Genomic DNA, 11,593 nt, shown 5'->3' with positions numbered 1-11,593 from the left:
TCTTAGAACAACAAAGGATTGATTTCTTGCTCACGATACACGTCTATCACAGGTGAACTGAAACTTCAGTATCTCCTCACCCAAGGGCCCAGGTGCCCAGGCAGATGGAGCAGTCACCATCATCATCCGTCTCTGTGACAGTGAGGAAAATCCCCCTAGGGGGCGTGGCAGCCATCTGAAAAATGCTCTGCCCAGAAGTGAGGCTTATCACTTCTGCTCACAACTGCCCAGTCCCAGCCAGTCACATGGCCCCATCTGGCTACAGAGGGTCAGGAGGTACAATCCTGCCATGTGCCCAGAAGGCCAAAAGCTGGAAATATTTGGTGAATAGTGTAAAGACTTCCATACTAATGTATCTAAACAGTCCAGGAGAAATGTGGTTTCAGGCATGGCTGGATCCAGGATCTCAAGAGCTATCACTGGGACTATCTCTCAGCTCTGCTTTCTTGTGTGTTTCTAGCTGCCCCTCCCAGTACCCTCCTTACAACTTAGTAATCCAAGCAGAAAGAGAGTATGGACCACTAGGGTATGTCTGTCCTTAAACTGTACTGTTGCCACGGGGAAGAAACGTCCTAATGGGCAGGCCTGGGTCACGTAGCCACTCGCAGATCTGGGGTCAGCCACGTCTCCAAACTGCTGCATAGGCAGATGCAACGGGCACCCACAGGGGTCTGCTAAACCTTCCTCACCTCTCAATCTAGGTACTTTCCAGCAGGGCAAGCTGAAAAAGAGCTGAAATTGGCATCAGGAGCCCAGAGTTCTGGTTCCAACTCTGACCACTCATTCAGTGTGTGACCTTAGGCAGGTGACCAGCCTGAAGTGTGCCTTCATTTCATCTGTCAAATGGATGACTTTGCCCCTCAGAGCCTGCAAGGTGAGGAATGTGGCAGCTGGGAAAGTGATGTTGCTATCGGTCCCCCTTCCTCTCAAGTGAGGCTTGTCAGCAGTTCTGGCCTGGTCTTTGGAGGGCAAGGAACCACCCGTCCCACTTGCTCCTGACCCTTAGTCATACCTCCAGGCCTTTGTCCAGGCTCTTCCCTCTGCCCCAAATAGCTGGTACATCTAACATCTAACAACTCCTATTCATTTTTCTTTTTTTTTTTGAGATGTAGTCTCACTCTGTCACCCAGGCTGGAGTACAGTGGTGCAATCTCTGCTCGCTGCAACCTCCATCTTCCAGATTCTCCTGCCTCAGCCTCCTGAGTAGCTGGGATTACAGGCATGCGCCACCACACCCAGCTAATTTTTGTATTTTTAGTAGACACTGGGTTTCACCATGTTGCCCAGGCTGGTCTCGAACTCCTGACCTCAAATGGTCTGCCTACCTCGGCCTCCCAAAGTGCTAGGATTACAGTCATGAACCACCACTCCCAGCCTTCTATTCATTTTTCGAAGTCCAACCAACACCACCTCCTCCCTGAAGCCCCCTGCCCCTCTTGATGTTCTCTTTGGGCTACCATCAGTAAGTGAGCCGGGCCTCACTCATACCAGCTAAGAGAGCAGACTGTGCATATCTCTTCCCAACTCTGTGTTTAGACTCAAATCAGGAGCATGAAATTACACCATGGAAATAAGCAAATGCTACAAATCAGGCTTTATTGAGTGCCTACTATGTGCCAGGCTGAGACTAAAGGCAGTGAACAAAACAGACAGAGTTGCTGGCCTGGTATGACTTGTGTTTTATCTTTATCTTTGTTTCCAGTATGCGTTTATCTCTGTGTATCCAACCAACCATTCTTCCTTCAAGCTCTTTATTAAAGCCATTAAGAGTAATAGCAAAGACTTTTGCACCAACTTAATACCATCCTCTTATCCATCCACACATTCATCCATCCTCCACCCACCCTCCTACCTACTAATCCGTCCTTTCAGGTGATGAGCCAGCTCTTGTCTCCAACTTTTATTTTTAAGAGACAGGGTCTTGATCTGTGACCCAGGCTGGAGTGCAATGGTGCAATCACAGCTCACTGCAGCCTCAAACTCCTGGGCTCCAGCGATCCTCCCACCTTAGCGTTCCGAGCAGCTGGGACTACAGGCAAGCACCACCACGCCAGGCCAATTTTTTTAAAAATAATAATTTTTGTAGAGATGGGGCCTTGCTATGTTGCCCAGGCTGGTCTTGGACTCCTGGCCTCAAGTGATCCACCTGCCTTGGCCTCCCAAAGTGCTGGGATCACAGGTGTGAGTTACTGCGCCTGGCCTCCAACTTTGCTCCTCTGTGTTTATGGACTGAGTTCCCTTCAAAGGTGGGATCCTGAGAAACCTCGTCTGCCCCAGTCCAGAGCCCCCCAGTCTGGCCTCAGTCAGGCCCTCCCCAGCCATCTGTGTTCCCCTCCCCCACCCAGCAAGCTCTGGGTACAGGAGAGCTGCGCTGGTTTCCTGGGAGCCTGGCTCAGGTGACACCTGCAGGTGGCTCCTGGAACCTGTTGTCCCCAAGAAGGTGTGAAAACCACAGCACATCTGGACCCGAGTGTCCCTAGGGTGCAGGTGCAGGGGGTGCTGAGGGCGGCCCCCTGTGCAGAAGCTGTGCTTCTACTCTTGTGCTCCCATCCAAGTCTCACACCCTTCGATCCCAGGCTCACAGTCCCATTCTTATAACCATCAGTGTTCTAAAACCTTCCAGCCTCCTGCCAGGCACCAAGGACTCTCACGCATTCTCTCAGCTACCTCTCCCAACCACCCCATTTCATAGATGAGAAATGAAGGACCAACTTCTGCTGACTTCCAACGCAACCCTGCTCCAAAAGCACGAGTGAGCCAGAGCTGGCTCCTCCAGCACGGCCCCGCAGCCTGCAGTCTGCCCTTTGGGGAAGACGGAGCCGGGCCAGGGTGGCCCCAGCTCTACTAAAAATACAAAAATTAGCCAGGTGTAGTGGTGTGTGCCTGTAATTCCAGCTACTCGGGGGCTGATGAAGGAGAATCGCTTGAACCGGGGAGACAGAGGTTGTGGTGAGCTGAGATTGCACCACTGCACTCCAGCCTGGGCGACAAGAGTGAAACTCTGTCTCAAAAGAAAAAAAAAGAAAAAGAAAATGTTGCTAAGAAGTATTTTCTTAGCTTCTTAATTCACACTTCGACAGGTTCTCTGACAAATCAATGATAAAAAACCTGACCTCCCTTCAGTTATCCAGGATGAACAAATAAGATGCAGGACTGAACTGGGGCGGGGTGGGGGGCCCGGCAGGACGTGTGGCTGGAGCACACTGCATGGTTCCGGCCTGCACCCTCCCTCCATGAATGCCACGGGGGAAGGGTCCCATGAGCCTTGGCCTGCTATGTAATTGGTGTTTAACAAATATCTCTTGAGCGCATAAAGGGAATTTTTAAAAACTTAGTAGCAGAAGTTAGAAAAAGAAATCTTGGTTGGTGGGGAGCTGTTTCCACGAGACGCAACAGACTGATTTTAAGCCTGGAAACCCCCCTGAGTGGCCCTCTGCAAGTGGGACGGCCCCTTGGGCACCCAGGCTGTCACTGACGATTGATGTTCTCACCCCCGCCCGCCTCGGCTCTGGCCACAGAAGGAAGGAAGCTGACGTTTATTGAGGGTCTGCTCTGGGCTGTGTACTGTACACGGGTAACATCGCCAATTTCCCCCAGGTGGGTCATGCCTTCCCCATTGTCCGGACAAGGAAACTCTAGACCAGAGAGGGGCAGCAACTTGGCTCAGGTAGCACAGCCAGAAGGTATCAGAGTCGGGACTCAGACCTTCGTCCATGGGACACCCAAAATCTTCCCATTCCCGGGGTCACTGTGGGCTCACTCCATCCCCTTTCCCTTCCTGCTGGCAGGTGATAAGGAACAACATGGACTTCTTGCAGCTCCTGGAGGCAGAAGCTGGAGGCCTGGACTCGGCCTCTGTCACACTATGCCCTGATCCCACAAAGCCCCGGAGGTGCTGTGGGCCAGCTTGCAGCACAAGACCCTAGAAGGGAAGATGGCTGTTGTCATCTGTTGACCACAGACATGTTTGCTGTGCACACTCATGCACATGAGTGAGCTCCGTGGGCCCAGATATGTACAGGGCAGGTGAATGTATGGAGTACCATGGGCATTATTCCAGGCCCACAGGCACATGCAATCACACACACAGGTGTACATGCCACTGCGCACCTAAGACACACACACACACACACACACTCATGCACGCATATGCACACACACACACACACACACTGTAAACATCAGGCTCAAAGGCCCATCCAGGAGACCAAAGGCTGCAGGTGTCTTCACATCATAGCTCAAGTGGCCTTGTCTCTGGGTCAGGGCCCAGTGGCCTGGCCAGCTCTGGACAGCCGGTCAGCCTCACTAGCTGGCCTGGGGTCCAGGGCTCGAAAGTGGCGGGGGAATGACCACCCACTGGCGGAGGTAGCTCCGGGGGGGCCCTTCGTCCCCGGGGCTGGTGAAGTCACACTCCACAGGGCTGCTGCAGTCAGAGCCCACGAAGCCACTGTCAAACGTGTCCATATCCAGGCCAGCCGGGGGCGAGCCCGCCTCACTCTCTGAGACCCCTCCGGGCGACCGGCCACCCCAGGACAGTCCCCCAGCCCAGTCCTCCCCATCTGCAAGGGGTGGCTTCAGTCTGTCCAGGAGGCTTCCCAGGGGCCCTCCTAGCCCAGGGCTGCCAGCTGAGACACAGCCACAGGAGAGGACTGTGGTTCCCGCGCCCAAGAGTGGATCCTCTAGGCCTGGGCTGGGCTCCAGGCCAGCATCCAGGTCCAGGGCTGGGTAGCCGTCATCCTCACAGCTGCAGGGCCAGGTGCATGGTCCCTCTGCATCTAGCACAGTCACTGTATCGATGGACACCAGGCCATATGGCCGGTCCCTCTCCTCACTGTAAGCTGAGCCTCCTGAGTTCTGGGCCGTCGCCCAGAAGCTGGGCTTGGGCACGCCGTCAGACTCCACCAGCTCTGCTGGCTCCCGTAGCTCCGTGAGCTGCAGCCTCTTGGCCGGGCTCTGTGGTGGGTGGCAGCTGTACACCTCCAGGGCTGAGGGCACTTCTGGGCTCCAGGGTCCCAACTCCAGCCTGGAGCCAGTGAAGGGAGCACCCACCCACTTCTGTGAAAGAGAAAAAGAGAGAGAGTCTTAGCACAGGATGGGGGTAAGGTGAGGGTTTATTTATTTTTTTACTTTTATTCTTTTGAGACAGTTTGGCTCTGTTGCCCAGGCTAGAGTGCAGTGGTGACATCTCGGCTCACTGCAACCTCTGCCTCCCAGGTTCAAGTGATTCTCCTGCGTAAACCTCCCAAGTAGCTGGGACTACAGGCACCTGTCACCACACCCGGCTAATTTTTGTATTTTTAATCTAGATGGGGTTTCACCATGTTGGCCAGACTGGTCTTGAACTCCTGCCTTCAGGTGATCCACCCGCCTCAGCCTCCCAAAGTGCTGGGATTATAGGTGTGAGCCACCGCACCCAGCCAAGGTGAGGGTTTAAACAGACAGAAAGACAGACACAGACACAGAGACAAGACAAAGAGACATCAAGAGAGAAAGACAGAGACGTGAAGATAGACAAAGACACTGAGAGACAGAGAGACAGCAAGGAATCAGGACCGCGATGTGCTCCCACCCTAGTGGGGGCCCCACTGGTGTCCCCTTCCTATGCTGTGCCTCAGTTTCCCTACTTGTAGAAGGGAGTTGCTACCCTTAGTAGTGTGACCACTCAGCCAACTGGTGGCCCCATAGCCCAAGCAGGGGCCGAGATTCCTGAGTCAAGGAGACACGGGGGCAGGAGGGCCTGAGGTCTGAGGTACCCCTGAGCCATCTCCTGCTTTCCCTCCTCCTTGATGCTTCTTGAAACCTAGCACTCTCCTGGTTTATGTGTCACCACCAGACGGAAACTTGGCTCCCGGGCATAAGTCTTATCTCTTCTGTCCATGGTTGTAGCCCCAGCACCTAGCACACAGTAGGTGCTCAATAAATGTTTATTAACAAAATGAATGAGTGGAGTGGATCAGTGAAAAGCTACTTGGAAAGGCCTTTGTATACTTTGAGGATAAAGGATGTGAGTGATGCTGGCTGAGGCGGTGGCCCTTAAACTTGAAGGACCCTCCCCTTCCCTCCCCTGTCCAGACTCCCACTCATGACACCAGAATCCTCATGCAATTGGCAAGGAAAATCCCAGAGAATGGGAATCTCCCTGTTTTGAGCTCATCTTCCTCAAAAACTCATCTCAGAACTGTGATGTGACTACCACCACTGATTTAAAGTCACTTCTCAGCTGTGTGCCCTTAAGCCAATTACTTACCCTCTCGGTGCCTCAGTTTCCTCATCTGTAAAATGGACCTAATAATAGCACCCATCCATAGGGTCATCGTGAGAGTTAAATGAGTCACTGTTTGTGATGCTTCTAGGGGACTGCCTGGTATATAGCAAGTGCCATATGAGTATTGGTAAAAATCAACCCAAAATAAATGTGATATTTAAGCTTTAGGGAAGAGGAAAGGGTGGGTCTTATGTGGGTGAAAGTCCAGGTTCCTCTCTGCCCACTCTGAGCTTTGGTCTCCTCGTGGGTGCCCTGGGGGCAGTAGAACATCCGCTCTGCAGGGGCTGCTGTGAATATGAGAATGAGTGAGGCAGGAAGGGTGTCCAGAGCAGCACCAGGCAGACAGCAGGAGCTCAATCAATGCTCTAGGTCTGCACTGTCTGACTTTCAGGCTCAGCTGCAGCAGGTGGGGCTGCCCCTCCCACCTCTGTCACCACATCCTCTCTGCGGCAGCCCCTTCCACTGCTGCAGGGTGGAAGACAGGGCTGTAAATGGACACAGACAACCTGTGGGTGCTGGCGGGAGGTGGCGAGTTGGAGGCTTGGCGAACGTTGGGGCCAGACCCTTTCCAGAACCCACTCCCTCTCCAACCCAGGTTACAGGCACCTAAGAAAGGACCACGGGGGCAATCTGTGACTCAAAAGACCACCAGCCTCACCTCCCTCTCCCAGTCTGGCTCTTTGGGCTGGGTCAATGCTGCATTATTTTGTTTACTCTTTCTTTTTGATTTTTTTTTTTTTAGATGGGGTCTCTGTCTGTTGGCCAGGCTGGAGTGCAGTGGTGTGATCATAGCTCACTGCAGCCTGTGAACGATTCTCCCGCCTCAGCCTCCTGAGTAGCTGGGACTACAGGTGTGCACCACCTCGCTTGAATGATTTTAAAAGTTTTGGTAGAGATGGGGAGGTGGAGTGGTGGTGGGGGTCTCCCTGTGTTGCCCAGGCTGTTCTGGAACTCATGACCTCAAACAGTCCACCTGCTTTGGCCTCCCAAACTGCTGGGATTGCAGACATGAGCCACTACACCTGGTCAAATCTTGTTTAATTCTTCTGCCAATTCTGCAGTACAAGAATATCTACACTTTGCACGTTGGGAAACTGAGGCCTGGCTTGTGGCATGGCTGAGATCTGGATGCTCTAGGCCTGTGGGGTGAGGCTGGGGAGCCTGGGGTGAGGAGAGGTGAGGCTCCTGAAGAGGAGGAGGGGCTCAGAGGAGCTCGTCACCGGGTGGGGAGCTCACCTTGAAGTCTCCGCTGCAGCCCTTGTACAGGGGCACGAAGAACTGCTCGGGGCTGGGGACGGCCCACATCTTCTTCCATAGCCTGAGGGGGCAGAGAGGGGTGAGGACCCTGACATCACCAGACAGCAGTCTGGCCTCCCATTCGGACGCTCCCCAGCTTCATCCTACAGGAACTTCCGAGCATCATAAGACACAGCCCAGGTGCCTCCCACCTTCCCTGGGGCTTGGTTTCCCCATCTGTAAAATGGGAGCAGCGAGTCTCCGTCGCAAGCTCCTGAAGGGATATTTAGATTATGTTCTTGGATGCCTGTTGTGTGCTGGGCAAATGTTGCCCCTTCTAAGCTTCAACTTCTTCATCGGCAACCAGGGGTGCGCACAGAGGCCATTTCAGAGGTGTGGAGTATTACAGCCACCTCTTCACCACCACCTAGTGGCCCCTGATGCCCCTTGAGCCTCAAAACTTAAAACTCACTGGACAAGATCACAGCTGAGGTCTCTGTTTAAGGACACAGTTTCAATCCCAATTTCTCCACTTCGGAGCTGTGTGACTTTGGACAAATTCCTTGACCTTTCTGTGCCTCGGTTTCCTCATTTATAAAATAAGGGCAACTGCAGTGTCTCATGCTCATAGGGCTGCCGTGGGGGTGAAGGGAGTGCCCTCCACAGTGTGCAGCACACGGTGGCTGTGGGTTGGTTATTATTCCACCATCGTCATTGTTACCATGTGACAGGCATGTTCTCCAACCCTGGGCGGGTCATAGATGGGCAGTGGCCATGCCGGCCACCTTCCTGCCTTCCTGATCCCCTGGCCTCACCTCCACATTGGGTGGGTCTTCAGGCTCCAGAAGGCAGGAATGAAGACTATGACAAGCAGGAGGAGAAGCAGCAGGTGAGGGTTCCAGCCTTCCTTTAACTCTGGGAAGGAAGCAAAGAAAGGGTTAAATAGCACCAACTCTGCCAGAGGCCGCATGGGGTAGGCACGGTGGGAAACGGGTCTGGGGTAGAGTAGAAGCGGGTGGGAGAGGCTGCTACTTCTAGTGTCTTGAAGTGAGATGGATCTGGGTTCAAATCTTTTTCTCATTCCTCACCCCAGGCAAGTAACTTCATTTATCTGAGCCTAGGTTATCTCATCTGATAAACAGGGCTGATTCCCACTTCAGAGTTAGGGGGATCAAATGCCTAACAGAAGAAGCAGCTGGCACCCAACACAGGACCTGGCCAGCAGGGGCTCTAGAAATGTCATTGAAGGGCTACATCTGAGGATGAACAACTGAATACCTCCCAGCTGTGCCAGGAAGCTCAGGGCTTAGGGTGGCTAGACCAGGATAAGATTTTGTACCAGGAGTGGGGTGTCCATCCCAGCTTCACACCTACCCTCTGACTGGGTCTGAAAGATGACCGGGTCACTCCACTCACTCCAGGTCCCCTGGTAGGAAGAGCCAGGCATGGGCCCTGCCCGCACCTGCAGCTCATAGCTTGAGTCTTTGCGGAACTCCAGGGGGAGGAGGGAGACACTTCTTGAGTCCACTGAGATCAGCTTTCTCCTCGGACTCTGCCAGTACAAGGAAAGGATGCACCAGATCAGGGTTAAACCAGGCCAGCCTCCGCTCCAGCAGAGCCACCTCTTTTCCCAGCTTCCATCAAAGGGGCTGAGTGTTTCTTCTCTTCCCACAAGAATCAAGCCTATGCCTGAGTAGCTGGACTCAGGCATGGGGAGCAAAGACTTGCTGGCACTGCCTGGCCCTTGCATGTGATAGGACGCTCTGTTTGATTTCTCTTTGATCCAATTCAGCCACTCACAGTCCTGGCAGTGGACTCTCCCTGCAGGGGACTGGGCATATCTCAGGAGTGGTAATGGTCTGACGGCATTCCAGGCAATGCATACTTTTGGAATTCTTCAACAGTTGATGACATTCTCAACTGATATATTGATATAAGTCTCAGTACATCAGTTGAGAATGTCTTCAACTGTTGAAGAATTCCAAGAGTTGACATACTGACATTCCCAATAGTGGGCGTTTCTGAAACTCTTTAACTACAGACATCTTAGCAATGGATACCTCTGGAAGTCTTCCACTGGGGACTTTCTAAAGTATGGCACTCATGGCCATCTCCAGCTGGGGCCATTCCAAAGGATGGACAATTCTAGGACTCTTCAGCTGTGACTGTTCTATCATTATTACTATTTTTATTTTTTAGAGACAGGGTCTCACCTGTGACTATTCTAAATAGTGGGCTAGAAGGACATCTCTCAAAGCCTTCATGTTGCCCAGGCTGGTCTCGAACTCCTGACCTTGAGATCCACCCGCCTCAGCCTACCAAATTGCTGGGATTACAGGCGTGAGCCACTGCACCTGGCTGGACTTTCTTAATCATTGATACTTCTGGAACTCTCCAACTATGGCCATTCTAAGCAATTGGGAAGCTTCCAGATTGCCCCGTTTCTGAAACTTCTTCTACTGTGACAACACTAGACCTGGGGTGGAGTCTGGGGAAGGTACAATCTCTTTGGCATATGCTGACAGCCGAGGAGACAGGTTTGGGGAGGACAGATTATTCAGGGGTCTCCTACTTTGGGGAGAAGTGAGGGGAGGAGGAGGGACGGCTGTAAGGGAATGCTCGCACCCTTGGTCTCTGTTCTTGGCCATGAATGATGATACTCGCCCGTCTCTCCCACCCGGATGCCCTTGCACTCCCTCCTCTCCCCTCCCCTCCCACAAAGCTGCACTGATCCCCGCATTCCTCACCACAGCCCAGGGGTCTCCCCGGTTTCTGTACTGCAGCTCATACTGAAGCTTGCCCTTCAGCATGTAGAAGGCAGGGTCTTCGTAATCTGAGCGCCAGGAGATATTATACTGTCCTGAGAAGGTCACAGTCACGTTGAAAGGGGGAGCCGGCTTGACTTGGTGGGAAAACCCAGGAAAAGAAAATGGGGTGAGATTTTGCTGTAGGTGAAAAGGATTTGATGATGGGAAGAAGCCCTGCCTGCCCCCACCCTGGCCACAGTGCCTCACCCATCATGGATGAGATGAAGACAAACAACCCTGAGTGACTTTGGGCAAAGTACTACCGACTCTGGGCTTCAGTTTATCCATCTGGGACCTGAGAGATTAGGTTGCAAACTCAGGGGCGGGCAGGTCACAGAGAGGGATGAAGCAGGTTTAGGGACTGTGAAGAAATAAAAGAGTCGGGCCGGGTATGGTGGCTCATGCCTGTAATCCCAGCACTTTGGGAGGCCGAGGTGGGTAGATCACGAGGTCAGGAGATCGAGACCATCCTGGCTAACACGGTGAAACCCCATCTCTACTGAAAATACAAAACTTAGCCGGGCATGGTGGCAGGCACCTGTAGTCCCAGCTGCTCAGGAGGCTGAGGCAGGAGAATGGTGTGAACCCGGGAGGCGGAGCTTGCAGTGAGCCAAGATCACGCCACTGCACTCTAGCCTAGGCTACACAGAGAGACTCCATCTCAAAAAAAAAAAGAAAGAAAGAAAGAAAAAATAAATAAGAGTTAAAAGTGAATGGCTCTAGCAGCACAGGGTGGTCAGCTTTTCTAAATTTTTTAGGGAAACACACAGGCACATGCATACACACGTGCACATGCACACCCACACACATGCCCACACTTGCAACACACACGCACACACATGTGCATGCACACACACATGCACATGCACACACACGAGCATGCACACACACACATGCACACACATGAAATCTGAAACCCTGCTTTCTATGAACTGAAGGGCAAGTTTCAATATGAGGTGCAGAATGAGAAACGGGAGACCCCTGGAATTATCGTGTGAAATCTCCAAGGGTTTTTTCCCCCTAGAGACAGGATCTCACTGTGTTGCCCAAGCTGAAGTGCAGTGGTGCGATCATAGCTCACCTCATTCCTTCCTTCCTTCCTTCCTTCCTTCCTTCCTTCCTTCCTTCCTCCCTCCCTCCCTCCCTTCCTTCCTTCCTTTTGACGAAGTTTCACTCTTGTTGCCCAGGCTGGAGTGCAATGGCGTGATCTTGGCTCACTGCAACCTCTGCCTCCTGGGTTCAAGCAATTCTCATGCCTCAGCCTCCCAAGTAGCTGGGATTACAG

The 11,593-nt window shown here is 52.8% G+C and overlaps 1 protein-coding gene and 1 long non-coding RNA gene across 3 annotated transcripts in view; one reads left to right on the top strand and one right to left on the bottom strand.

Annotated features, from left to right (window-relative positions):
• The first annotated feature begins 206 nt into the window (after positions 1 to 206).
• LOC105505603 lies at positions 207 to 5,932 on the top strand. The gene is made up of 3 exons (XR_001000780.1): positions 207 to 526; positions 702 to 874; positions 3,789 to 5,932. It is a non-coding gene; the product is annotated as an uncharacterized LOC105505603 (long non-coding RNA).
• The window catches only part of IL21R (interleukin 21 receptor), a 55,273-nt gene continuing 46,806 nt past the window's right edge, over positions 3,127 to 11,593 (bottom strand). For both annotated transcript variants that reach the window (XM_011933458.1, XM_011933457.1), the window contains 5 exons: positions 10,249 to 10,403; positions 8,876 to 9,053; positions 8,317 to 8,416; positions 7,502 to 7,583; positions 3,127 to 5,055 (listed from right to left, as the gene is read on the bottom strand). In XM_011933458.1, coding sequence (XP_011788848.1) covers positions 4,306 to 5,055; positions 7,502 to 7,583; positions 8,317 to 8,416; positions 8,876 to 9,053; positions 10,249 to 10,403 — 1,265 coding nt within the window. In that variant the 3' untranslated portion in view covers positions 3,127 to 4,305. The remainder of the gene's footprint in view (positions 5,056 to 7,501; positions 7,584 to 8,316; positions 8,417 to 8,875; positions 9,054 to 10,248; positions 10,404 to 11,593) is intronic.

The sequence above is a fragment of the Colobus angolensis genome, unplaced genomic scaffold (genome assembly GCF_000951035.1).
Source record: "Colobus angolensis palliatus isolate OR3802 unplaced genomic scaffold, Cang.pa_1.0 Scaffold128, whole genome shotgun sequence".
Taxonomy (NCBI): Eukaryota; Metazoa; Chordata; class Mammalia; order Primates; family Cercopithecidae; genus Colobus; species Colobus angolensis.
This window is presented reverse-complemented; position numbering and strand designations above follow the sequence as displayed.